Source organism: Lynx canadensis, chromosome B1 (assembly GCF_007474595.2).
Source record: "Lynx canadensis isolate LIC74 chromosome B1, mLynCan4.pri.v2, whole genome shotgun sequence".
NCBI lineage: Eukaryota > Metazoa > Chordata > Mammalia > Carnivora > Felidae > Lynx > Lynx canadensis.
In genome coordinates, this window is record NC_044306.2 from 205,356,221 (window position 1) to 205,383,074 (window position 26,854).

Consider the following 26,854-nt stretch of genomic DNA (forward strand, 5'->3'; position numbering starts at 1 on the left):
GCGGGCGGGCGCGGCCTGCAGCCGCCCGCGTCTTGCTGCGCGGCGCTCGCGCCTGGAAACAGGAGACTGCTGGGCCGGAAGCCCCGCCCGCGCGCGCGCCGCCTGTCCCCGCCCGGTGGAGCGGCTGCTGGCGCGGCGCGGCGCGGCTCGGCACGGCGGCGCCCGGGCGCAGGCGAGCGGGCGGAGCAGCGGACGGCGCCCAGGCCGCCCCACGCGCCGGGCTCGCGGCGGAGCGCGCCGGACTCGTCGGGGCCCGCGGCCGCCCGCGCCTTTCAATGGGCAGCTCGCACTTGCTCAACAAGGGCCTGCCGCTCGGTAAGGCCGCGCGCGCGCATTTCCGGCCGCGGGGGCGGGGCGGCGGGCGGGGCGGGCGGGCGCGCGCGGGCCCCGGCTTTGTGTGCGAGTGCGCGTGCGTGCCGGTATCCCGCGCGCCGCCGGGGGCGGGGCCGCGGAGGGTCGTGCGCGTGCGCGAGCGGCTGCGTGCGAGTGCGCGTGCGCCGGCGCCGCCGTCACGCCAGCCCCCGCCCGCCGCCGCCCGCGCAGGTGACACAAAGGGGCGCCGCGCCCGGCCCCTGACCCCCAGTCCCGGCCCTACAGCGCCGGTGGTGCGCCCTGGCGTCTAGACCCGGCGGACTCACGGCCCCTCGCGGGCCGGGCCGCTGCGTCCCGGCCCGCGTCCGTCCTGCCGGGACCGGGCCGGCCTCCTGGCGGTCGCGTGGCCTTGTCCCCCTCTGGGCCCCCCGTGGCCTGGCCCTTGTCCCCGTTCCCCGACCTGGACGCGCCGGCGTGTGGAGCCGCCGTGGGTGGGCTCCCGGGGCGAGGCCGGGCGCGGACTGCGGCGCGGGGCTGCGTGTCTGCGTGTCTGCGGGCGCCGAGCTCCGGCCCTGCGCCCCGGGCGCGTTTGCTGGCCGCGTGCTGCCGCGGATGCCGGGCTCCTCCCTCGCTGCTGCTCATTCAGGCGGTTTTGGGGGCGCTTAGCTTTATGGCACGCTTCGTGCTGCCCTTTGAAGTTGTTTACTCGTTTTCTAAACGGGAATAAAATTAGAGCGCCCAGCTGGTGGGGAGGGCGGCTCTTCCTTCCCTGGGTGGCCCTCAGCCAGCAGCCTGGGGCGCGGGCTTCCCCAACCGAGCAGCCTGCGCGCTGCACTCGCTCCTCTGTGCCAGTCTGTTCCACCGTAGTACGTCAAGAGGTGTGGACCCCATTCAGTTTGTCATAGGCACCTCTTTTCCCCTTTGCACTTACAAAGGTGTCAGAAACCAGGATCCTAGCAGGTGCTCTAGACAACCCTGCAGGGCCTTGCGCCCCATTTTTCCCACTGGGGACCCTGGGTCTGGGGCTGTAGGGGAGCAGGGCAGCTTGGGGACACTCCTGGGTGGGTGCTGGTTTGGTCGCCGTCTCAGTGCCTGGTGCCCCCTGTTGAACCCAAGTGTAGGGGGCCATCTTGCAGTTCCCGGTCAACTCCAGCCTTCAGCCGCCGGGGCCTGGGGCCTTCTCGGGAGTGGGTCCAGCAGGGGAGGGGCCAGGCTGGGTGGGCCAGGGAGCTGCCCCTCCTCCTCCCCTCTGCCGTTGGAACCTTGGGGGCACTGGCTCCCTGAGGCCTGTGGGAGGGAGACTACAACCACACCTGAGCCAGGAGTTGGAGGCTAGATCTTTCTGTGGCTGGGTGCCCTGCCCGGCCCTCTGCCTGTGTGCGGAGAAATGAGGGCACCACCTCTGGGCATGCCCGGAAGGACAGCCTTGAAGCTGGCAGCGGCTTAAGCCGGGAACCTGGCCAGCGGCCAGACCCCTTTATGGTGATCATTTTCCCCGTGCTTTGTTTAGGACAGATTAACCTCTGGTTGGGGGAGGGGGGACCACTTGTCACCCAGAAGTGGAACAAGATTGGCTTTCTCTGGTTAGTCTGAATCGAGCAGTCAGAGGTGAAATCCTCACCCAGCTCCCACTTCTGGGGGTGGCTGGAGAATTAGGTCGCAAATGGGGGGATGGCCACATCCCCTTTTCCTACCTGGTTTCCCCTTTGCCAGGATCCGCCCTCTCCTTCAAGAGCAGCGACTTCATTTGTGTAAAAGTGTACACCAAAGAGTGCTCTGTAGCTGCTGGCCTCCAGCATGGCCGACATTTGAGGCACAGGGAGCGTTGCACACGCGCCCTGTGGGTCAGTGCAGGCCATCCACTCTTGGTGTGGGGTGGCATCCCCGAGGTTCTTAGGGGAGTGACCAGAGAGGACCAGGGCACAGACCTAGCCCGTCCCTGGGGGCATTCCGGCCGAGCTCCTGCCGGGTGTGTGGTCTTGAGCTTGTCGTGTGCTCTGCTCGTGTGCGTCTGTCAGGTGGGGATGGCGGTGTGAGGCCACGTGGGATCGTGAGTGAGCACCTGTTAAGTGTTGGGGACGGGTCTAGGAGACAGGATGGGGCCAGGGCCAGGGTGAGGGGCGGGGCAGGACAGGCCTGGGGACAGAGCAGGGTCCTGGGGCAGTGCCGCCTTGTGCTGTGTGCCCGCCCTGCTGTCCCTGCTGTCCCTGGATGTCAGCCTGGCGATGTGTGTGCTCTGGGGCTCACCTGTCCACCCTAGAGCTTCAGGACTGTGCCAAAGGGGGCCGTGGGGGGCCTGCTGGACCCCGGCTTTGGTCTGCTCCCCTCCTTGCGGCTCCCACTGGTGCCTGCTGTGTGTGCCGGCCCTGGAGCTCCACTTCCTGCAGGGGCCGGCCGTTGTGTTCCACGGTCGCTCCAGGGTTCTTCTCTGTCGGGTTTTGTCACCACCGCTGAGCACGGGGTTTGGTTTGGGTGTCTCTGCGAGGCCTCTTGAGGGACGCGCGCTTGGGGCTGCGTGTTTCCCGCCCCACGCACGTGTGTCCTGTTCAGCCTGTCTCGGGGTGTTGGTGCACCTCCAGCCTGTCCAGCTGTGGCGGGTTGCTCTCTCTTCTCTCCGTTTCTGAGAAATGGACTTGTGGCGGGGGTGGCCTGTCTCAGCCCCTGTCCGTCCTCTCCCCTGACTGCATTTGGGGTTTCCTTCCTGCCTCTTTTCTTCAGCTCGAGGACGCTTGGTGGGGGGCTGGGAGCACGGAGCTGGGCCTGGGGCTGGTGTCGCCTGCCCTGCTGAGGTCCCGCTGACTGTCCTGGGGCAGGGCCCGGTTCTTGGCGCTCGGCCCCGAGGGCCCCGTGTTCTGGGAAGCTGGAGCCACCCCTGTCTGGAACCTCAGGGCGGAGATGAACGACTGTCTGCAGGAGGAGGGTCCTTGGGTTCGGAGGCCGGTCTGGCCTTGGCTCCCCCCTAGCCCGGTGGAAGCTGAAGATGGGCGGGGGCTTCCTTTGGGCCAGCAGAACTGCCCGTGCCCGTGCCCTCGGGGCGTTGCCGGTCCAGTAGCCAGAGCACAGCTTGTGGCCGCCGCCCGGGGCTCCTGGGTGTGGAGGACCCGGGCAAAGGCTAGCGCGTCTCCTGGTTTCCCTCCGTTGGTGGCGTGAAGAAGGACCCGTGCGAGGCTCCGGGGGACGGGGGGGGGGGGGGGGGGAGGCGTCTGGCCCCGGCACCGCCGTCTGTGGGGTGGGGGGTGTCCACACCTCACTCGCCTCTGGTCCCCAGACGGGACTTCACATCTCCTGTCACTGCCGTCCCCGGAAGCTCAGCTGCGGACGGGTCACGGGCCGGCACTGGCGTGGCGCCCTGGGGGAAGGGGTCCCTTATGTCCCTGTCAGCCCTGGAGCCCGGCCGTAGACGGGCTGGACGGCCGCCGTGGTACAAGAGCACTGTGCTCGGCGAGGTCGGGGGCGGGGTGGGGGTGGTGACAGCGTGGTAGGACTGGGAGCTGGGACGGTTGAGAGGAAATCCCAGCAGGTCTGGCGGGCGGGGGGCCGGGGTGGGGGGCCGAGGCGGCGCTTTCTGGACCCTCCCCAGGCGTGGATTCTGGCCTGTACGGAGGCTGCGGTGCCATCGACTTCCGTCTTCCTGTGTCTGTGACGTCCGTGCCCTGCAGCTTGGCCGGGTCTTGAAGGTGGTGGCACCGCGTGGGGTGTCCCCAAAGCAGTTGTCGGATGCCACGTGCGGAGGGGAGGGAAGGCCACCTTCCCTCCACTGCCAGCCAGCACCCTCTCTGCGACGGCGACCAGGTTCTCGTTTGTGGGATCCTGAAGCATCACAAAGCCACATAAAAGCACGAGAGAGGAGTATGTGGGACCGAGGCTCTTGGGGACAGGAGCGTGCCTCTGCCACGGTTTTAGTCCGCACTTGGGTGGTGGTCAGTGCCCTCGTGGGTTACGGTAAGTTAAGGGGGTGGCACAGCGCGTGCAGCTGACAGAGAGTCTGGCCGCTGAGGTCTGCGAGGCCACTCTGCCCCACGGCCCCGCGTCGCCCGAGGGAGCACCCCGGCCTGGTCTGCACGGGCTCGGGTCCTGCCAGGCCAGACACAGTCCCGCTGTGGGAGCCGCCCTCCACTCAGCCCGCAGCCCTGCCCCGGGCAGCGTGGCCAGGCCTGGGGCCTCTGGACCAGGACAGCCCGAGGAGGCCGCCGTCCAGAGGGGGCTGTTCGCTGGCTGCGGGCAGCCTGCTGTGGCTGAGGGTCCGGCTCTGTGGAGGAGGAAGGAAGGGCTGGCGGGGGCTAGGCAGCACCGGAGGGTCTCGGGGGTCTGGGTCAGGGGCGCAGTGTCTCGGAGGCAGCATCTAGGACCAGGGGCCCGGCTGTGGCAGTGGGGAGACCTGGGGCCTGAGCGGGGGGGGGGGGGGCGGTATGGGAAGACGGCTTAGTCTCTGAGGCTGGAGAAGCAGCTGGAGTCCTGGGAGTGTGTTGTGGGTGTAGAGCAGGAAGTGCTTGTCAGAGTTGGCGGGGAGGATGGGGAGGGCCCGGGGTCCCAGCTCAGGTGTGCTGCGCCCAGAGTGGGCTAGGTTCTCCGGAAGCTGCTGTGGCTCGTCTGGAGAGGGCTGGACACCTCGGGTGTCCCCAGACCCCCGATCTCCCGAGAGTGACCCCCAGTGGAGAGCCGGGCCAAGGAGGCCAGGTCAAATCAAGCACAGCGGGGCTGGGGGTGGGGAGAGCAGGAGCGACTGCGGGGGGCGGGGGGAGGCGGGGAGATAGGCCCCCAGAGCTCCACGCAGACACCCGTGGGAGGGGGTCTGGGGTGGGGGGTGACAGGCTCCTGGAGCTCCACGCAGACACCTGTGGAAGGGGCCCCTGGGACCTGTGGTCCCTTCTCTTGCCCCGTTTTCTTTCAGATGAGCTTTGAGACCAGCTTCAGACTTCAGGGCGAGTACGAGGACAGGACAGGGAGCGTGTGCACCCCTGCACGCAGCTGCCCCGTGCCGGGTGGGGGTGTTCCCCCCGAGGTGCTGGTGTCACAGCTGGAGTCCTGCCCGCCCCCTCCCCCCCAACCATGCTTTGTGCTGCGGCCTTGCTTACTGGCAACCGGCCGGCCAGCCTAGAACCGTGTGCCGACGAGCGTCGCGGCACCTGTGCTGGTGCTCACGCGTGCCTCTCCGCGGGGCCTGTGCCGTGTGGCGGCCAGCAGAGGCATCTGCCGCAGCTCAGCGGGCCCTCCGCCCCCTTGTGCCCCCCGCTCCGGCCAGGGCTTTCTGAGTCACTAGCCGTGCCGACCGCTGCGTTTCCTCCGCCGCCTTGCTGAGTTGCAGGGATGCTGATGCGCACCTGCGATCGTGGGGCCCGGTGTGGGTGCCGTCACCTCCCACTGCGGGCACCCAGCCCCCCAGAGCCACCGCCTCGGAGAGCGTAGCTCGTCACGTGCAGAGTAAAGCGGACGTGTGTGTCGGGCGGGCGCCGGAATCCACTCCCTCCCCGTGGGCTCACCGCCCGCCTGGCGCCCGTTAGGTGCCGAGGTGGGTGCCCGCAGATGCCCCTCTCCTGCTGACGCTGTAAGCCAGCCCGCATGTCGTCGGGAGTGGGACGTCGGGGCCGGGCGGGGACAGAAGGGAGCCCGGCAGTGTCGAGTACGGGGTCGGGCGGGCGCGGAAGCCCTGTGTCCCACGCTCCCAGACCCCCGTCGGGGCTCTGGGCCCCACCCCCGGTAGTCAGGCCCCGTCCCCTGGCGAGGGGCTCTCGGTACAAGAGCTGTTGCTGCCGTCTTGGAGCAGGAGACTCTCAGGAGCCTCCTGTGGGTCATCGTGGGATGGGCACCGGGAGGAAGGGGGTGGGGCGGAGGGACACGGGCAGGGCACCCACGGGGACCCTGGGGTCCACCCTGCTGGCCGTACTCTCTCCAGCTGTCCCTCGCCCATGGGGGCAGGAGGCCTGGCCTGGGGCTGCCGCGTGTAGGTGCCGGACACGCGTGTTTGGGGAGCTTGGGGCAGCGCGAGGTGGTCCGCCACGTAACTAACTGGCCGGAAGGCGGTTTTGCTGCGGAAGAGCGAACGATAACCGTGGACCGTCCAGAGGTTTCCTTGACTGGTGGACGTTTGGTTTCATTTCCCTGTTGAGGGGGAACGCCCCTTTCGCTGTTACGAAAGCTCAGCCCTCCTGATGGTCTCCCAGCCCCGCGGGGTCTGAGCCACGGGGGGCGTGTGGTGGGCGTGTGGCGGGGCGCCTGGAATTAGCGGCGGCGGGGACGTGCCGGTGCGTGCCAGCTGGCGCCCCTTCCCGGCGCGCGGGCCACTCTTGGGGTCGAGCGCCTGTGGCACCAGCACCAGGCGAACCCGCACGTGCCAGTGCGCACGCGTGCTAACGTTTTTCCATTTTACGGTAAGGTCTTCCTAATTTCGTTGTTCATTTTTCGCGTTTTATTTTGTCTTTTTTTTTTTTTCAAGTTTATTTACTTGTTTTGAGAGACAGAGAGCTTGTGTGCATGGGGGAGGGGCAGGGAGAGAGGCAGAGAGAATCCCAGGCAGGGTCTGTGCTGCAGCCCAGAGGCCAGTGCTGAGCTCGAACTCCCAAACTGTGAGATCATGACCTGAGCCGAAATCAAGAGTTGGTGCTGAACCGACTGAGCCGTCCAGGCTCCCCGCGTTTTGTCTTTTTTAATGAGCATTTTTTAGTTTTTGTGATTTTTATCATTTATGGCAAAACCGAATTCTAGACAATTGATTACACGGCAAAACTGCTCGAGAAAAGGTACTTCAGCGAGGAGAGCAGACACAGTTCGGGACCCCAGTGACCCTGGCCCTGTCCTTACTGCCGGCCCGCAAGGAACCTCCCCCCACCGTGTGTCCTCCCCAGTCCTTTGCTGCACCCTCTCTCCCACCTCTGTGTCCTTGTGGCTCTCTGTAGTTGTTCTGAGCAGTGAGATCACTTAGGGGGGCTTCTCTCTGGCATTTTCTAGAAACCAGGTGGAGATGGTATTTTCACAACTCGAATGCCCCCCGGCACCAGCCTAGAAGCTTCCTGTAGTCGTACGGCCTTGTTATTCTCTCCCGCACTGGACTTGGCTTCTTCTGCTGCTGGACTTGGGTCACCCTCCCCGGCCCCAGGCACCAGGCACTGAGACCCGTGGGGCACCGGGGCAGGCGGGAGCCAGGTTGGCCTTCATGGGCGTGTGGCCCGAGCCTGAAGTCACCACCCATCTGCACGTGGGGCCTGACTCGGGCTGGCCTTTGAGCCCCACGCCGGCTGGTGCTTCCCTGGGTGGGGCTCACACCTCTGCCCATAGTGAGGTGGCCCGGAAACACACCCCGACCCCTTGAGGCTGCTCGAGGGTTTCTGAACCCAGGTCAGGTTTGGCAAAGCCACGCTTCCCTCTGAAATCATTTTCACAGCAGAGGTTAGCAGTGGGCACAGGAGAATCCAGGGCGTGACGCCAGAGTGCCTGAGGCGTCTGGCTCAGCTCCCCAGGGGTGCAAGGGCACTCCGGACCCGTGTGTACAGGGCGTATGGCCCTGGGCCCCTCGGAGGACGTGCAGGCGTGCGGAAACACCGTCTGCCGAGGGCCACGCCGACCAGGGAGGATCCGGCCGGAGACACCCTGGATGCTTTCAGGATTTAGGGGGAAGACTGAAGAAAGCCTAGTGACTGCACGGTTGGCTGTGGCCCGTTCCAGCCCCCCTTCCCCTGCACTCGCTGACTGTGCGGGGCGAGGCAGGGCAGACAGGGCGACCCCACTTGGCCGGGGAACGTGGGGATCCCGTGAGGCCTGGGAAGTGGCGCTTCATCTGGGGCCAGTCGGGGCACTCACCACCAGGGAGGCGCAGAAGTCCTGGGGAGGCCAGGCCAGCCAGACTCGAGGGCTCTGATTCAGCTGTCCTTGGTGGACACCTGTGTCCTTGGCAGCCAGCTTGCCGCCCCTGGCCCAGACACCTCAGGCCCGCTGCTGGCCCCCTGCTGGCCCCCTGCTCGCCTTCTGAAGGTCAAGGTCGAGGGTGAGGCTTGCCTCCCGGGGAGGTGGGGCGGGGCGGGGCTGGCCTGGGTCTGGCCTTGCTGCTACCTCCTGCACCAGCCCTAGACTCCCGCACACACAGGGCCGCCCCCGCTCCCCTGCCACCACGTGTCCCAGGGTTGCTGCAGGCTGGGTCCTGCCCGGTCGAGCCCGGTCGGCAAAGGTTCGGGTTGTAAGGCACATCCTCGCTCGGGGGCGGGGACAGAGGATATGGGTCAGAGGTCACACCTGCACAGACTAAAGGTGAGCAGACCCGGGAGGTGCTGTGGTCGAGCGTGGCCTTCTGGCACAGCCTAGGCTCGCGGGTCAGGACCACAGGGCACCCGCCTTGGTGCAGAAGTGGCGGTCACAGCTGGAGTCTGGCAAGGGTGAGAGCCACGTGGGTCCCGTGAGCCGCAGGTACGTCCCTGCTGTGGCCGGTCTGCCCGATATCCCTGTGGCCGGCATCGGGCGGGGGACGAGTGCATCCGGTCCCTGCTCCGTGCTGGCCTCCCGAGGTGCCATCTGATCCCAAGGTTGACACCGGTGGTGTCGCGGGTCCCGGCCACCATGGCTCCCAGCCAGGCCTCGGGGCCACCCTGGCACACTGTCCCCATGCTGAGAGCAGGGGTCCTGAGCATCCGTGCTCAGTCCCAGCTCTTGGCACGTCCTCAGCCCGTCCGCACAGGTGTGTGACCAGGAGTGTGTCCTCAGTGTCCTGTCGGGGGGTGGGGGGGCCGTGCCTGAGTCGATGCCGGTGCCCGGGATGTGGCCTGTGGGGACTGGCAGAGGGGGCCTGGGGGACAGCCCCCGCCTGGGTCCCGTGTGGTGCAGGACGGTGGTGTCTGTGTCCCGGTCTGCGTCCTGCGGTCCCCCTCTCGGTGGCCCCCTCAGAAGTCCACTCTCCCTGCACAGTCACAGAGGCCCAGGAGGCCGTTGGGAGCACGAGACAGAGGTTTGCAGGACTGGCGGCAGACCAGCCCCCAGGGCCCCGGCCTCGCACCTCGCGGACACTGGTAGCGCCTGGGGCGGGGTTCCCACGTGCCAGGAGGACCTTCAGGGTAAGCAGCGCGGCTCCTGGCTCTGGGCGGTCCCGGCCCGGCAGCCGCGGGCACAGAATCGAGGATGCAGTGTGGAATTTCCGGCGTCTGGGAGTCCTAGTTGGCTCTCGGCGGTGTTTTAACGTGTCTCTTGTGTTTAATTTTTAGTCAGACTTTGACCCCGGCGCAGGCTTCAGTGGTCGCTCGAGACAATTAAAGACGTGGGATGAGGATCCAGTGACAGGACGCGGTTCTGCCGGGGGATTCTGAAGATAAAACGCTTTGAAAAGTCGAATTCATGGTCGTGGAAGCTGAGCCCATATTAAGAAATGTCAGGTTGGTCGGGGCTCCCGGAGCGTGAAGCAGCTGGAAACCAGGCCCTCTGCGACCGCGGTCACCCTGTCCGTTCGGCACGTGCGGCGGGTCAGGACAGCCTCAGTGAGGCCCCGCGTGCGGTGGAGCGAGGGGGTTCCTCGGGGGGCCCAGCCCCCCCCCCCCGCCACGCCTCCCCAGGGCAGGTGGGCCAGGCCACAGGTCGATGCTGGGTTTGTTCTGGTCGTCCGCCCGCAAGCTCGGTCCCGGGTTGGGGAGTTGCCGCAGAAACCCAAGGCCTGTTCCGGCGCTGGCTGCGTGGTCGGGAGGCCGGGGCCTCCCTGGGTGAGGGGGCGTCGTCCGGTCGGTCGGGGGTCCCGACGCTGCGTCTGGGCAGCCCTGCGGACTGGGCCTGCTCTCCAGCAGGCGGCGCCCTGGCATCGGCGGTGTCCGGGCCCGCAGGGGGGCCTTACAGCCTCAGAGCTCAGCTCGCGGGGGTGACGCCGGTCCGTGCTCGTCAGGAGTTAGGGCTGAGGGACTCTGACGGCGGGCGTCTTCCAGGTCACTCGAGAACCGGCGGCGATAAGCCTCCGTTGGTAAAGTCAGCCTTCTAAGTGAGATCACCGTCCCAGCACGGCTGGAGACGTGAGCGCCGTCGGTGCGCGCAGCTCCGGGCCGTCTGGAAACCGCGCCTGTGCCGGGCCCCCCGGGGGCGGGAATCGCACCGCTCGCGGGGCAGGGAGGGAGGCAGCAGAGACGGGGTTCTGGCCCTGCAGACCCCGCTCTGAGCCACCCGCTGGGGCCGCCACGTCCAGGCGGCTCGCGTAGGCGGCGCACTGGCGCCGTGGGCCTTCCCCGGGGCGAGTCTTCGTGAGGCCGTGGGGTGCGCGGGGCTGGTCCCGTCGCCTGGGAGGCCCTCCTGGATGAGGCGTAGTCCCCTCCTGTGTGGAAGGAGCGTCTGGCGATTCTGAGTCCCCCGCCGGGCAAGGTGGGGGCTCTGACCGCATCACGGAGGTTTCACCCCCCCCCCCCCCCCCGCACGGTCCCTGCTCTTCAAATCTGCCAGTGGACGCGGTCCCTTCAGGGCTTCTGGGTAGCCACGCTGCCGCCAGAGGCGGAAAAGAACGGATGCCATCACGAGGCCTGTGGCGCTACGTCTGCGTGTCCCGGGGTCACAGTGGTGAAGACCGCGGCTGCCCCGGCGCCTCCTCGTGTGTCTGCAGCCCTGAGCCCCGTGGGGTGGTGACCGTCGGCGGGGTCCCTGCTCACTCGGGCGTCAGTGAGCTGTAGCAGACACTGGTTTGCTTCTCCCGGTGGCTCATAACCCTGGTTTGACGAAGTCCAGACGAGCACACGTGGGACCTCTCGGGGCCAGCGCCGGGCTGCGGATGGTGGCGGGTGGCAGGGGGCTCGAGGTCTCAGCCGGGGCCGCCGCTGTGCTGAGCGTCCACTCCTGTCTCCGCAGGCGTCCGACCCCCGATCATGAACGGGCCCATGCACCCCCGGCCCCTGGTAGCGCTGCTCGACGGCCGGGACTGCACGGTGGAGATGCCCATCCTGAAGGACGTGGCCACGGTGGCCTTCTGTGACGCACAGTCCACGCAGGAGATCCACGAGAAGGTAACGGCGCGGGGTGCTCGGGGGAGCGAGGAGGGCAGGAGGGTCCCTCAGGCGTGAGCCTCAGCGGCTCCCGGGCCACCAAGACACGTGCGGCCATCGTCACCCCACCCTGTCGGAGGCGGAGACGGCTACTGCTTGGCATCTCGAGCCGTTGCCATTGCGACCAGATGTTCCCAGAAAGCAGATCCGGGGGCCGCGGACATGGCAGACAGGACTGGGGGCCGGTGAGCTGCGTCATCCTGGTCCCACATTGGTCACCTGGGGCGTCCCGGGCTGGCGGCCAAGCATTTAGGCCTGGGGTGTCTGCTTCTGGACGTGGCTCCTGGAGGGCCTGCTGCGGGCAGCCCAGCCCCGGGTCTGGTTTGGGGCCCTGGTGACAGGATGGACGGGACGAAGCCGCCGTCCTCACGCCGCCCGCCACCCCCACATTGCCCCACGCGTCCGTGTCAAGCCTTGAGCTGGGCTGCCGGCGACCCCACGCGCCTTGGGGGCCCGGCAGAGGCAACGGACAGTCCCCTGTAGGGGATGGCCCCGTCGGCCAAGCCACATGTCCCTCCCAGCAGCCGTTTTCTGCTGCGTGTCCGTCACAGAACTCGAGGGCCCGGGCAGACAGCCCCCGCCCACACAGAGAGAGAACCCACGGCTGTGGAAGAAAACCCACAGGGGCCAGGACGCCGAGGGTGGGGCTGAGCGTGTGCGCTGCTGATAGAAACCTCAGGAACCTGGTGGGCCGGTGGGGGGGGGGGGCAGGAGCGCCGTGACCAAGTGATGGCCCGCCACCGTCCAGGGCTGGCGGAGTGCCGCCCGCTGTGGGGCGCTCGCGGAGCAGCCCCTCTGGAGGAGGCACATGCTGCGACACCCCCACAGTGACCACCACCCCCCCCCCCCCGGTGTTTATGCCAGAGGAGAGACCCTCCCGTCCCGATGGTCGGCGAGTTCGGCAGCGCCGGGGCAAGGCGCATGGGGGCTCGGGTGCCCAGGCGAGGAGCACGGGGCCGAGCGGGGCTCTGCCCGCGTGACGGTCTGGCCTGTGGCCCGCCCAGGTGCTGGCCACTTCAGTCACCACCGGGCGGAACCATGTGGCCGCGCACACCCGTGCGTGTGGAACGATGGAGCTGGGAGGGCGATTGTGAACCTTCTGCTGTTCCAGACTAAAACTTTTAGTTCATTTTTTTTACTTAAGAAATTTTTTTTCAGTTTTATTTTAGAGAGAGTGTGCACATGCAGGCGGGGAGGGGCAGAGAGAGACAGAGAGAGAGGGAGGGAGGGAGAATCCCAAGCAGGCTCCATGCTGTAAACACAGAGCCCGACGTGGGGCTCAAACACACAACCCTGAGGTCAAGGCCTGAGCCGAGTCGAGAGCCGGACGCTTAACTGACTGAGCCACCCAGGCGCCCCCAAAGCGTTTCGCTGAAAACTACAGCCCATATAGGGCATGAAAGAGACCTACAGATAGAAATGTTTAAAAACCATAAGCGATAGTAAAGCAAGTTCTACCAATAAATTTGAACACTAACCCAAAACGTGTTTTCTTTTAAAATTGTAATTTATCAAAACTATCTTGATAAGTTAACGTAAAACCCAGATAAGCAAGTCAGACACCCGGGGAGGGGCAGTGAGGGGCCTCAGCTCCATTCCGCCCCACGCCCAGCAGACAGACAGACGTTGCCAGACGGCTCGGGAAGACGGGACGACGGGTACTCGCAGAGAAAAACGGCCTGTGATTTACGCTTTGGGTAGAAGAGAGCGTTGGGACCCGGCCAGTCAGAGCCTCAGCGAGACCTACGGGGCACCTGCTTGTGCAGCCGGCGGCTCGCGGCGGGAAGGCGGCACCCGAGAACTCGAATGCGCGCTTGGAAATCAAACACACGAGTGGAAAAATTTAATTTTAACAGAAAGCTTGGAAGACACAGCCAAGGGGAGCCTGAAGGAGAGGTGGAAGAGGCGAGGCCAGAGGAGAGCCTTGCAGACCCAAGGGCTCTCGGCCGGGCGTGCCCGCCTAGCTGCCACCCTCGGGAGCCTCCCACTACCCGGCGGAAACACACCTCCTTCCCCAGGCTTTGCTGCTGGGCATAGCCCGGGGACTAAGTCCAACCAGGAAGAGGTGACAGGCCTTGTGTGCAGAGCCGCCTTCCTTCTCTGTGGGCCGGAAACCACGTGTGATGGCTGGAGCCTGGGCAGCCACCTGGGAGTGGCAGAGCCACCAGACGGGAGCCCTGGACCCTGATGGCTGTGGAGCTGACACAGGGCCCCTGGACCACCTATCTGAGGGCTTTGGCTTGGGAGGGAAACGGCTTCTCTTCCACATCGCCGTGGATCAGGGAGTTAGTTCTGCCTGCTTGTAACCAGCTGGATGTCGGATGTTACCTGAGTGTTACGGAGGAGAGACTGAACACGTCACCGGATGTGATGAAGAAACCTTCCAGAGCTAACTGGAGACTCTGGCTCTCCTGCCGCGAACCCAGGACAAGTGTTGGGGGCCCGCAGGATGCTTTGCTGTTCAAGTGGCAGATCCCGCCACCAGCCCAACTTTGGGTACCTTAAAGCTTCTGGGAAAACCAGTTTTCAACCCAGGGTTGCACGTTGTCAGACCGCAGAGGCAGGGGCATTTTCTCAGTTACTCTTGGAAGCTCCTTAAAGACCGGCACCTGCAAAGCAGAGGGGCAATCCGGGGGGGACGGGGTAGGGGGGCACGGCAGGTGGGAAGGTGCCATCAGCCGGCCTGGAGCAGGAAGTCCCTGAGGGGCATTTCTGGGAAAGTGGGGCACCTGTAGGCAATGTGGGGACACGTCAAGGAAGACGGCAAGGGCACAGGAAAAGTGTTTCGAGAGTCCTGGTCAAAAGTGAGGCTCCTGGTCCCCGGAGGGAGGTACCGGGGCCGCGCGAGAAGTGAGGGGGATGTCCAGGCAAATGCCGAGACGGTCTATGCAGCGAGTAGTGCGTGGCGGGAGGTGGCTTTCGGGCGGGAGTGTCCCAGCGACTCTGAGCAGACAGTAGGGCTGTGCTGGTGCCCACTGAGAGGCCCCGGGGAAGCGGGGAGCATTCGGGAAGTGAGCCCAGGTACCCCGGGGCAGCCTCCCAGGTGAACGGCCACGCGTGTGCACGTGTCCTGCCAAAAGTAGGGGGGCTTCTGGAGGGGCTGACCTTCCCGTCCTGAGGTCAGCACAGAAGTGGCCATGCTGAGTTCTGTGGAAGACGGGGCCGTGCAACAGAAAAGGTCGCTGCGTTGAAGAGCAGCGAAAACAGTCGTGTGGCGAAAGAAAAGACAGGAGTGACAAACGGGTGGGTGTTTGCCGTACCCGAGACGGCTCACGCTGCCCTCTGCCAAGCGACGGGGACAAGACAAGTCCCAGCAGATGGGGGGCGGCGGAGGGTGCGTTTGGGCAGAGACAGTGAGCGCCGGGAAGCAGGTGACACCGTCCCCGCCCCCACGTTAGCCCGGCTCTGGCCGCACCCGGGGAGCATCAGGAGGTGTGAGGCGCCACGCCTGCTCAGCGGTGGCTGTGGCCGTGGCCGGCTTCGATGGTGCTTTGGCAGTTCTGTGAAAACCTGTCCCCTCTGGGCCTGCACGTGGCCCTTTGTCACAGGGAAACATCCCGTGACGACCATATAAAAGTGTGCTGGGGGCACCGTGTCACTGGCCTGCTTTTCCGAGCCTCAGCCTCACAAAACGAGTCACACCTTTGTGTGGACGCAGAAAGTAAGTAAACCTGAAGACCCGGGAAGCTTGCGCATGGTGCACGTGTGTGTGTGTGTGTGTGTGTGTGTGTGTGTGTGTGTGTGTGTGTGTGTGTGTAAAGGAAGCGAGCGAGGCCTCCCCTCCGGGATGCAGGGAGGGGGCGTCGTGGACCCCGCCAGTGCCTCCCAGCACACACCTTCCCAGCCAGCCGTTTGCCGCTCCCCTTCTGCGTGGTGCCCAGCGAGTGCCCCTCAGACCCTGCTGCTGCTGTGAGCACCCCGGGGCCCCTGGGCTGAGTTCATCCTGCAAGGCGGGCCCCACGTACCCGTTCGGGGGCTAAAGACACGGTTCAGGCAGTAGCCTGGCCACACGGCTGGTGGAGGGGGATGTGAGTTGCCGGTGTCCGACTTACGGAGACAGACGTCCCCTCTGGGAGGTCGGTGTGGCACCTGGGGGTATCCCAGCCCCTTCGCGGTCACGAGAGGGAATGCGAGGGACCTCCAGGGCGCGTGGGCCTGGGGGCCGGGTGGAGCGGTGCGGTGGTCCCGGCCTGTGCCCGTCTGCACGGAGCTGCCGCGGCAGCGGGCTCTCCCCCCGCGGCTGGGCGGGGCCTCCCTGGCAGGGCCAGGGGCGGGTGGCCGCTGAGGACTGCAGCTTCCTGTTCTGAGAACTTCACCTGGTACTGCGTGGTTAAAATAGGCTCAGTGGAAAAAGGATTAAGACATGAAAAAATTTACCAAGAAACCTATGTGGGCAGGTCACGCCGAGAAGTGCAAATCAGGACTGAAACGACGGGTGTCCCTCCCACGTAGCATTTTACACCCCGGACTGCCCGGCGCTGCGGGCTCGGTGCCGGTGCGGGGGTCGTAACCGCCAGGTGCGGCCGGAGCGGCGCCCGGAGCCCGGAAGTGGCCTCTCCAGCGGACCCGCTGGTCTGCACTGCTAGCGACTTCTCTCAAGGCAGTCGTGGGTTTTACTGCAGCCAACAGTGGTCGTAACCCAGATGCCCCGACAGTAGGGAACGTCAGATCCTGGATCGTCGGTGTTGGGATGTAGCTCAGGACAGTGAAGGTCACGATTTGAAGACTTGCCTGCCGTGGTTAAATGCTCGAGATAGAAAGCCCGCCGCCTGCACGCACGCAAGCCTCTCCACCTGTCCGCAGCTGAGCCTCGCTCTTCTCTGCAAGAGGCCCGCACGTGTCCAGCTGCCCCGGCCGGAGACCCCATCTCCCTCGGGAGCTCCCGTCCACAGTCCGTGTGTCCCTGAGCCCAGGGCTGCTCCTCCTGGCGCTGGCTTGCACGCATCTGGATCCCCAGTTCCGCTGCACGCCCGTGTCTGCCCACAGTGGGCACCGGCAGATCTGCCCCCTCGCCCCCACCCCTGCTGCCATGGCCATCCACATCTCCGGTCGGTGCGGCACAGCAGCCAGAGGACTCTTCCCGGGGTCTCGTTGGCCAAGGTCTGCCCTCTTGCCTCCGCCCCACAGCCCCGCGTCCACTTCCCAGCCACCCTCCTCATGCGCTCCTGGTTAACCCTGTCACACATGGGTCCTCGCTTCCCTCTCACACCAGGGCCAGTCGAGGTGCCAGAAGTCTGTGCCTGTGCAGCCTGGACCTCCTTCCAGGAGTCCAGGGGCAGGAGTCAGGATGTGGGCAGTGACCCATCCCATTTGTTCACACGTCAGCCTGGCACATCCTTGCCTCTAGGAGCTGAAATTCCTAGATCTTCAGTGCAAGGAGCAGGAGCGGGGGCCCACAGCACCCTCAAGTCCGGGCCAGCCAGAGCTCACAGGACCAGGGACCCAGGCCGCCTCTGTCCTGCCTCTCCGTCATCTCTCCCTTGGCCCTTTTGGTGTGGTCCCCTACGGCCATGTCCCCCTGGCCACCTCAGCCGGCAGGAGAAGGGAGGCCATGCCAGCCTGAGGGAGTTGTCTGTATTTTGGGTTGCCATCTGTCCAGTGGAGGAAGGGACTGAGACAGGGCGGTTAGCAGCTTCCCTGTGCCCCGCACCCCACACGGGACACCTGCTCTACTCCACTGCCCACATCAGCCCGGAGTCTAGGCCGTCCTGGGTGCGGTCCCCCTCAGCTCATGCCTGGTGCCTTGCCGTCCAGCAGCCTGTGCACAGCCCACTGCTGGCCTCACTCGTCCTGGGGACTCCAGGTCAGCAGAGCCTGTGGTTGGCCTCCCTCCCCATGCAGGAGACCCAGAGTCAGCACAGGAAGCTCAGTCTGGGGGAGGACAGGGTGGCATGGTGCTGGAAGTCCCCAGTAGCCAGCGCATTTTTTTGAATTGGAGGTGTCTTGATTATAAAGCTCACGGCTATACCCTGTTAGGGTCCCTGAACTATGACATGCCCTGGATTACACCGTGTGTCTGGAGCATCGCCGGCCCAGAGATGGGACCTTGCGGCTCTTCCGCCGACGTCCGGCTCTTGCCACCACAGCCCTTTAAGGCCGTGCTCGCGGCCCTGGGGCGCGGTCCTGCTGCCCTCCTGGACCTGGGCCAAGCCCCCCAGAAACCAGGCGTCCCAGCCTCCTGTGTGGCTGCTGGGCACCCTGGGGGCTTCCAAGCGGGGTGCCGTGCACACTGGGGGCAACGCTACAGCGGCATGGGGTGTGGTCTGCACAGGCGCCGCTGAGTGAGGCGGGGCTTGGTCCGTAGGGAATAGGCCCCGCGTGGGGTGTGGGCGTGGTCCGCGCGGGCCTGCCCCCTCGTGGGGTGTGGGCGTGGTCTGCACGGGCGCCGCCGAGTGAGGCGGGGCTTGGTCGGCAGGGACCAGGCCCCTCGGGTGTGGGCGTGGCCTGCGCAGCGGCTCTGAGCGCTGTCTTCAGGGCTTATCCCCACCCGTGGAGAGCTCCACGCTTGCGCGGGCCCTGTGGGCGGGGCCGTGGGTGGAGCCCTAACTTTGGGGAGGGCCGCCCCCTTTGAGCGGTTTTGCAAGCGGAGTGGGGCATCAGCCCGTGTCATCTAAACTCTGGGGAGGGAGGACACCGATATGCACCTGGGGCCTCACGCAAGGCAGCCCAGGCCACACACAGACAGGAGGACCCCGCCAGGGCAGGCGTCCAGGGCTGTCCCGGAGAGCCGTGGCCATCTCCCCGGGAGGCCCGTGCTGGCTGCGGCTGCCCTGAATGCCCTGGGCCGCTCGCCGGCCAGCGGGAGCTGCAGGTACAGGGGCAGACCTCGCCCACCTGAGTACCTGGAGAGGCGGGGCCCGTGCTGCCTGCGTGCAGGGTGAGGGCGCGGCCCCCAGCGTCCCGTGCTGGCCCGGCAGCGGACGCCATCCGAGGGGCACGTCGCAGCCCCGCCGGCCCAGCCTTCCGCACAGCCGTCCTCCCTACGCGGGGGAAACGTCCTTTACCCGCAGTTGTTTATGGTCGTGGGGCCCCATGTGCGCCTCTGCCACGATGATTTGTAGCTTCCTCGTGGGGTCGCTCCGGTCCTGGTAGCAATTTGTCACGGCGGCCCTGCAGCTTTCCGCCACCCCCCACCCACCTCCGCGGGGTCTGGGGGTTTCGGATGCTCTGTGTCCTCCCAACGCCCAGCTTCCTCTGTTTTACTGTCTGGTGCCCACAGGTAAGGTCAGCCCGCTCCCCGTACAGTGCGTTCTCCTGGGCCTGCAGTTCATGGGGCGGGGCGGGCCCTGGACTCCCAGGTGAGACTGAGCAGAGTTAGCAGGGCCACACTGTGGTGACCTCAAATGTCACCGCAGCGGCTTCTGGCCTGAGAAGGCCGCAGTGCACAGAGGAGAGAACAGCGGGAAGCCCCTTGGACTGTCCCAGCCTGGGGCCAGGCTGGGGGTGGGGTGTTCCCCTCCCCCCACCCAGGGTGTCTGGGCCGGTTTGGGGGCAGCAGGCAGACCGGGGGCCCAGGTGGGGCCGGCATGTGACTGGCGGACGCCCTCCCTCTCGGCAGGTGCTGAATGAGGCGGTGGGGGCGCTGATGTACCACACCATCACGCTGACCAGGGAGGACCTGGAGAAGTTCAAAGCTCTTCGTATCATTGTTCGGATCGGCAGTGGTTTCGACAACATCGACATCAAGTCAGCTGGGGACTTAGGTAGGGCGCTTCCGGGCTCTTCCTTTGCAGCTTTCGTGTGTCCTTCCCTGGGCTGGATTTCGTCACATCTGGTTTTGTCTGTGGGTTTTGCTTTACGCCAAGAGCCCCCTGCAGCTGCCTGTTTGGCTGGAGGTGACTCATGAGCCTGCTTTTGGGGTGCAGAGCCCCGGCCACTGGTCAAAGCAGCTTCCTCAGAAAGCCACGCGAGAGCACGTGTCCTCTGGCTCGTGGCCAGTGTGCGTTCTGATCTTGCCTCCCCGTGTGTCTGCACCGGCCTCGTGGCCTCATCCAGCCAGGTCGTGCCTGGCCAGGGCCTGCGGTCAGAGGCAGTGCCCCCGGTGCCTGGTTGTGCCTGTCCTTTCCTCCGGGATGCAGCTGAAGGAACTTGTCAGAACGTTCCGGCATCTCTGCCTGCTGCAGAGTCGTGGTGGGGTTTGCGTCACGCGTCCTGGAGTTTACTGTGCTCCTGTGGGCACGCTCATGCCCACCACCGGCTCACCTGGCCGAGCCCTCCCGCCCTGTTGTCACCTGCCCCCAAGCAGCATGCCCAGGAGCGTCGCACCGTGGCCTGGGGGCTCCTTGGAGGCTCTGTCCCTGTGCACGGAGTCTGGCCTCACTCTGTTCCTCCGCCAGGGACAGTCAGAGCCGAGCCCTGTGCTTACCTTTCAAAGCCTGGCAGGTGGGCACTCGGAAGTCCCAGGACCTGGTCTGCTCTCCCAGGCAGCAGTTTTGTTCCCAGGTCTAGGGGACACTGTGGCTTGGGCCCCCCTGTCCTCCACCAGCTCTCGCATTTCATGGTGGGCTGAGTTGTTTCTGGAACCCACCCTGGGCCCGTCCTGCAGCCCTGCCGGTGTGTTTGGCATCATCCTGGCATTTGGGGGAGCTCGAGGAGCTGCTCATCCGTTCACCAGGCGCCTCTAGAAGGTCAGGTGGCCAGCAATCTGGGCGAGGTAGATGCCTGCCGTGTCCCGTCCCGTCTGCCGCTGGACCTACAGGCAGCTTCTCCACGTGGCACGTAACCAGGGTCTGCCTCCTAGCCTCCCAGGATGGCCCGGGGACGCTCCTCTGGCCTCGCGTGAGGGAAGGGCCACGACTGGCTTCGGTGACCGCGCGTGCGTATCTGTTCCCAGGCATCGCGGTCTGCAACGTGCCGGCGGCGTCTGTCGAGGAGACGGCCGACTCCACCCTGTGCCACATCCTCAACCTGTACCGCAGGACCACCTGGCTGCACCAGGCGCTGCGGGAAGGCACACGGGTCCAGAGTGTTGAGCAGATCCGGGAAGTGGCTTCCGGAGCAGCCAGGATCCGTGGGGAGACCTTGGGCATCATAGGACTAGGTGAGTTAGTCTGCGTCCTTGCTCCTTGTGTTGGCCCGGCTGACCACGAGGCCGGGGCTTGGCTGTGCTGCCGGCCGGTCCCCCCCAACGCTGGATGGTCCCCCCGACCTGAGGGCGACTTCCCCCATGCACGGCGGTTTCCAGGCTGGAGACAGCGTGGGGCTGATCCTCCCAGGAACAGCAGGTGTGGGTCACACGTACGCCAACGTGGTTGCCCATGGGGTCGCACACAAACGCACGCCCACCACACTCAGACACGCTCACCCTGTCCCCGCTCCGACCACGGCTAAGTGGACGTGGCCTTCAGGTGAGGGCCAGGTGGCCCTTAACCCTGCTGTGGGTGGAGGGAGGTGGTTTACCTGCCACTCAGGCAGCTGTCCGGGGTCCGTGATGTCCCTCTTCTCTTTCTTGTTTGCGACCCATTTCCCTACCCAAACTCGGGCTCCACCCACCTGGGAGGCCAGCATGGACGGGACCCCCTTGTCATGCTGCCTCCTGAGCTTCCTCTGGTTGGCCCGCATGGCCTCCCCGCCCCACAGAGGCAGCGCTGTGTGCAGTGTGGGGCAGTGCCACAGGGACGTCTGGGTATTGTCGATCGTGAGGACGCATCTGTGTTAGGGCAGGTCAGGGTCGTCCGTGAGACACAGGCCTGTCTCCTCCGGCACAAATCGCCGTCCTGCTGAGATGGGCACGTGGACACCAGGACTGGTCCCCATGAGTGTCTCCCCTCTGCTGCCCCCACTGTTGTGAAGGCAGGGACGGCACCCTTCACCTGGGGCCCCAGGCGTGGGGTTTGTTGAAGGAGGATGGATGGGCAGCCAGTGTGCCTGGCCAGGTCGATTTGGGGGCTGCGTGATCTCGTTCGGCAGTGCTGTCGAGAGACTGTGACCTGGTGGGGCCGGGTGGGCCGAGTCTGACTTGGCAGAGGTGACCCGAGCGGCCCTTGCCCCGGCCCCCACTCAGGGGACTGTCTAAATGGCTCTCCGGGTGTCTGGGTGTGTGTCCAGCCCCACCTACCAGGCAGCGGGTGCCCTGTGGCTGAGTTACCTGGCCTCGTGGCACCGTGGGCAGCTGTTTGGGTGCGGCCGGCAGGACTGTTCTGCCCTGGTCTCACCTGGGGTCCTGGGGGTCCCGTCCCTCGGGCAGTCACCCTTCAGCAGGCAGGTGCGGGACCCCGCCCCCCACCATGGTGGCCTCAGGGAGTGTGGGCTGTTTCTCCCCTGCTCGCTTTCCTCATGGGTGTCCCCCTGCCCTGGGCCGGCCGGGGACTCCAGAGGGGCCCTGCAGTGCCGTGCGGGGTGCCCCCTGGCCTGCGGCACCGCTCCCTGAGACGTTGGGACCGTGGCCGGGCTATCCTGGGCCTGGCTGCCCGGTGGCCCCACTGTGGCCAGGTCAGGGCTCCCTCCTGGGGTCCCGGAGTTAGTGGCTCCGAGCCCCTCTGGTCTCCCTCCTCCAGATGCAGGGGCCACCCCTCTGGTGCTGCGGCCCTCACCCTGTGCCTTCCCCAGGGACCCCCTCCAGCCCCTGCCCTCCTCTCTGAACGCCCCGTCTTTAGCGTCTGGGAGCAGATGCCTGGGGGCGGACAGGGCCGTGCTCCCCACAGCGAGCGGCCCCGGGCACAGGGGAGACTGAGGCGGTGTGGGGGGTCGCTCAGCCTGCGGCCCCGGTGACGCCGAGTCTCGCCCTGCCAGGTCGCGTGGGGCAGGCGGTGGCACTTCGGGCCAAGGCCTTCGGCTTCAACGTGCTGTTCTACGACCCCTACCTGTCAGACGGCACGGAGCGGGCGCTGGGGCTGCAGCGGGTGAGCACCCTACAGGACCTGCTGTTCCACAGCGACTGTGTCAGCCTGCACTGCGGCCTCAACGAGCACAACCACCACCTCATCAACGACTTCACCGTCAAGCAGGTGGGCGCCCGCCACCCTCGTGCCCGTGCTCCTGGGGGAAGGGGAGAGCGAGGGTCGGGGCCTGGGGGAGGGCGAGGGTCGGGCCTGGGTGCCAGGGGTAGGGCGAGGGTCGGGGCCCATGTTTCCAGGGTCCTGGGGGAGGGCAAGGATCGGGGCCTGGATGCCAGGGGCCTGGGGGAGCGCAAAGGTCGGGGCCCACGTTCCCAGGATCCTGAGGAAGGGCAAGTGTTGGGGCCCGGGGTCCTGGGGTCCTGGGGGAGGGCAAGGATCGGGGCCTGGGTGCCAGGGGCCTGGGGGAGGGGGAGGGTCAGGGCCCGTGTTCCCTGGATCCTGGGGAAGGGCGAGGGTCGGGGCCTGGGTGACGGGGGGAGGGCGAGGGTCGGGGCCTGGGTGCCCGGGGCCCGGGGGAGGGTGAGGGTCGGGGCCCGTGTTCCCAGGGTCCTGGGGAAGGGCAAGTGTTGGGGCTCTGGGTCCTGGGGTCGGGCGAGGGTCGGGGCCTGGGTGCCGGGGGCCCGGGGGAGGGGGAGGGTCAGGGCCCGTGTTCCCAGGATCCTGGGGAAGGGCGATGGTCGGGGCCTGGGGTCCTGGGGGAGGGCGAGGGTCGGGGCCTGGGTGCCGGGGGCCTGGGGGAGGGCGAGCGTCGGGGCCTGGGTTCCCGGTGGGTGGATTCCTGGCGGGAGACTCACTTGCTAGGGAGTCATCCACACAGGCAGGCCTGTCTTCTGAGTCCCTGGTCCTGTCATCCCCACGTGTAGGGCAGACGCCAAGCCCAGGGGTTTTGCGTTCTCCCGCGCCGTCTGCCTGTGCCACATGCCTCAGTACCGTGTCTGCAGGGCGAAGCGTCCCTGGGGGCCGGGGGTGCCCGGACAGTGGCCATGAGGCACACGGTGTCACCAGGGTTTCAGAACTGCCCTGGGTCAGGCCGGCGCTCGAGCTAGTGGCTGCCTCTCCCGGGCCAGGCCTTTAGAGTGCTTAGGCGCGTGCCTGTGTGTGCGTGCCTACGCGCACGTGCCTGTGTGTGGGATTTTCTGTGTCCACTGCTCTGCCCGCCTTGCAAGTGTGTGCATGTATTTTTTGGGGGGGGGGGTTCACCCCTGCTGCCTTCCCCAGGCCCTGCAGTCCTGTGGGGAAGGCCGGGCACCTGGGGCTCCTCTCTGTCTCCAGCTGGTGGGTTTGGAGGGGGGAGGGAGGGGGCACAGGCATGGCCCTGGGGTACGTCCCCGAGAACCAGGTGAGAAGCCGGGCCAGAGCCCCCCTGACCTGACGGCTGGCCGTGCGAGCTTGGCGGGGCTGGTTTAGTTGGTGTGAACTCAGGGTCGTGGGAACCCTTCACCTCAGAGCAGGGTGGAGCCCCTCACCTTGGAGCAGTGGAGGGGGGCGTCTTCAGGGCACCACAAGGTCCTGAAACCCCATCTTCCAGGTGTGTGCAGGGCTAGGAGCTCGGGCCACACCGTGTCCTGGATGCATCAGGTCCTTGCCAGGCACCACATGCAACCGGGGGGCTGGGCCAGGACACCCCACTGCTGTGGCAGGAGGCCAGCTGCGCGTTCCCCGGTCCTCCAGGTGGGGCGGGGCCCACACAGACCCCAAGCCCTCTGCCGGCCCGAGAGAGCTCCTGCTGGCCTGGGTGGGAAGAGGCCAAGTGCGAGGTCCCAGAGCCGGCCCCTCTGTGCCCCCTGGTCCTTGAGGCCCTTCCCCTGGGTGGGCGGGGCAAGGCAAGTGGAGAGGCCTCCGTGTTGATCATGTCGATTTGCTCCTGCTGTCCTTTGTGTCCCCCAGATGCGACAAGGCGCCTTCCTGGTGAACACAGCCCGGGGCGGGCTGGTCGACGAGAAGGCGCTGGCCCAGGCCCTGAAGGAGGGGCGGATCCGGGGCGCAGCCCTGGACGTGCACGAGTCGGAGCCGTTCAGGTGCCTCCTGGCGACACCCTGGGTGGTCCTTGGACAGCACGTCTCCCAACCGGGCCCCCACCCAGCCTCACGCCCCACGCTGGCTGGCCGCTGGCCGGAGTGGGGCTGGGCCTGCCGCCACGCGTAGTCTCCAGGCCCCAGCCGAGGGTCCAAGGACACGGCGTCCTTGGGCTTGGTGTCCAGCCTGAGCTACTTCTCCAGGCGGGCTTGCCCCTGGGGCCCGGCCGGGTCTCAGTGGGCGTGTGACTGGTGCTGTAGGTGGGGAAGGGGAGGGCTCGGACCCGCGCTCCATGCCGAGCGCTTCGGGGTGCCACGTCAGTGGGTTTGCCCAGGTGCACGAGGCAGCTGACCCTCGTGTGGCCGCGTCTGTAGAGGCCCCGCACCGAGAAGCCGTTCTGGGTCGGCAGCCAGCCCCTGGTTTGTCAGCTTTGCCGGGAGGGCCTGGAGGCCCTGCGGCTCTGGGGACCAGCGCCCTCGCCTGCAGGGAGGGCGGGGGCAGCGTCCCCGCTGCTGTCAGGGGCCCGTGGGCAGGTTTGACCATCCTCGGGTGCCCTGGTCTGACACAGGGGTGAAGTGTGGGTCTAGGCAGGGTCAGGCACCCCCCACACTACCCTGACCTGCTCTGTGCCATTCGTAGCTTTAGCCAGGGCCCCCTGAAGGATGCGCCTAACCTGATCTGCACCCCCCACGCGGCCTGGTACAGCGAACAGGCCTCCATCGAGATGCGGGAGGAGGCGGCCCGGGAGATCCGGAGAGCCATCACAGGTGAGGGCTGCGGGCAGACCCTGGTGCGGCCCCTTCGGAGGCCTGAACCGCTGGGCCGCCAGAGGGACCTCTGCTCCCCGCCACTCGGGGCCGCGGAGCTGAGACGGACCTGCGCCAGGGCGGGTCCACACCCTTCCGCACAGGCCCCCAAGTACAGAAGTCGGCACTCGGCTTCCGCACGGTGCTCCCCACACAGCCCTCGGGTCCTCCTCGCACAGCACGTTGACGATGCCCGGTCTCTGTCGCCCGTGTGGGAATTCGGCACGCGTGTCCTCCCTCACCCCGCGTTTAAAAGTCTGGCTGTGCTTGTGAACCTGGGCTGGGCCTTTGCTGCCCTCCAAAATCCCTAGCCCCGGCAGAGAGCTAAGGGCACCGCTCGGTGCTGGGGGCTCCCTGAGCTGCGAGGTGACCCTACCCAGGACCGGCGCCTGCTGGGCCTGAGGGGAGGGAGGGACCCCGAGCCCCTGGGTCCTCGCTGCAGCCGCCGCACACGCACTGCCCTTCCTCCTTCCGCCGCATTTCCCAGGCCGGATCCCCGACAGCCTGAAGAACTGTGTCAATAAGGATCACCTGACAGCGGCCACCCACTGGGCCAGCATGGACCCGGCTGTGGTGCACCCCGAGCTCAACGGGGCCGCCTACAGGTGAGCGGGGGGCGGGGACACAACACTTCCGTGATGACTGCGGGTGGGGCAGGGGCGTGGGGGGCCCCCAGGCCTGGACGTGCATGCTGGCCTGGGCCCCAGTGGAGCAGAAGGGCAGGGCGCGGGAGACCGAGCTGGATGGCCTTTCTGGCCTGGAGGCGCCAGACACGTGGGCAGAGACCACCCTGGAATCGGGAGCGAGGGGAGGAGTCGGGGCGGGGAGGGGTCCTGCTAGGCGGGGCCTTTGGGAGCCGCCCCCGCTTCGCTGGCCCCGCGCGGTGCGATCTGCAGCCGAGGGAGGGACCTCGCCCAGGCCCCGCCCCCCATCCCTGCTGCGAGCTTCACCTGCGGTCCTCCCCCCCAGCAGGTACCCGCCGGGCGTGGTGGGCGTGGCCCCCAGCGGCATCCCAACCGCCGTCGAAGGCATCGTCCCCAGCGCCATGTCCCTGTCCCACGGCCTGCCCCCCGTGTCCCACCCGCCCCACGCCCCTTCTCCCGGCCAAACCGTCAAGCCCGAGGCAGATAGAGACCACGCGAGTGACCAGTTGTAGCCCGGGCGGAGCTCTGCAGCCTTGGCGCCCTCGGACGGGTGGTGGCGGAGGCGGCGTCTGCGAGGCCACAGCGCTCCAGAGACTGTCCGGGCGCCGCGCGGGCGAGAGGCCGCTCCGCCCTCCCCGCGTCAGCCGTAGTCGTCCTTCCCCGAGGGCCAGCCGCTGTCCTGTGTTCTTTGCGTCCTCGTTAAGCAAAAGAAGTTTAGTAGTTAATTCTATCATGAATGTTCTTGTCCGTGTACAGTCTTTAGAACATCACAAAGGATCGGTTTGCTTAGCTGTCTACAGGAGAGAGCCCGAGGGGCCGTGCTCCGCAGGCCGGGCTGAGGCTGCGGCCCGAACACACCCGCGACCAGGCAGTTGGGCAAACTTCTCAGGACAACGACTCCTTCCCGTTTTTCTTTCTACGCCACACAGTGCATTGTTTTTTCTACCTGCTTGTCTTATTTTTAGAATAATTTAGAGAAACAAAACAGAGGCTGTTTTTCCTCATTTTGGCATGAACCCCCTTGTTCCAAACGAAGATGGCGTTGTAAGTGGCTCGGAGAGAAGAGGAGGGTGTGGCGCACAGCGCGCTCCGGCCGTCGGCACCGGTCCCGGGACGTGAGGGCGCAGCGCCCTGGCCTGCGCGGGTGCCGTCCTGCTGACGTGGTAGGCTAGCAATATTTTGGTTAAAATCATGTTTGTGACTGTAACCATTTGTATGAATTATTTTAAAGAAATAAAAACCCCAGAAAGAGC

General features: G+C 66.4%; 1 protein-coding gene across 5 annotated transcripts; it reads left to right on the top strand.

The window, feature by feature from the left end:
* Window positions 1-210: 210 nt before the first annotated feature.
* CTBP1 (C-terminal binding protein 1) lies at window positions 211-26,854 on the top strand. Of its 5 annotated transcripts, XM_030314403.1 has the most exons (11): window positions 6,941-8,706; window positions 9,202-9,347; window positions 9,495-9,662; window positions 11,104-11,258; window positions 18,856-19,000; window positions 20,131-20,337; window positions 22,029-22,243; window positions 24,023-24,153; window positions 24,791-24,918; window positions 25,445-25,562; window positions 25,927-26,854. In XM_030314403.1, the coding sequence occupies exons 3-11, from the start codon at window positions 9,656-9,658 to the stop codon at window positions 26,111-26,113; spliced, it is 1,293 nt and encodes a 430-aa protein (XP_030170263.1). In that variant the 5' UTR covers window positions 6,941-8,706; window positions 9,202-9,347; window positions 9,495-9,655; the 3' UTR covers window positions 26,114-26,854. The 5 variants fall into 5 exon arrangements, with proteins under 5 accessions (XP_030170258.1, XP_030170259.1, XP_030170261.1 ...); XM_030314401.1 differs by lacking the exons at window positions 6,941-8,706; window positions 9,202-9,347 and adding an exon at window positions 227-315; XM_030314402.1 differs by lacking the exon at window positions 6,941-8,706 and having other exon boundaries at window positions 9,117-9,347.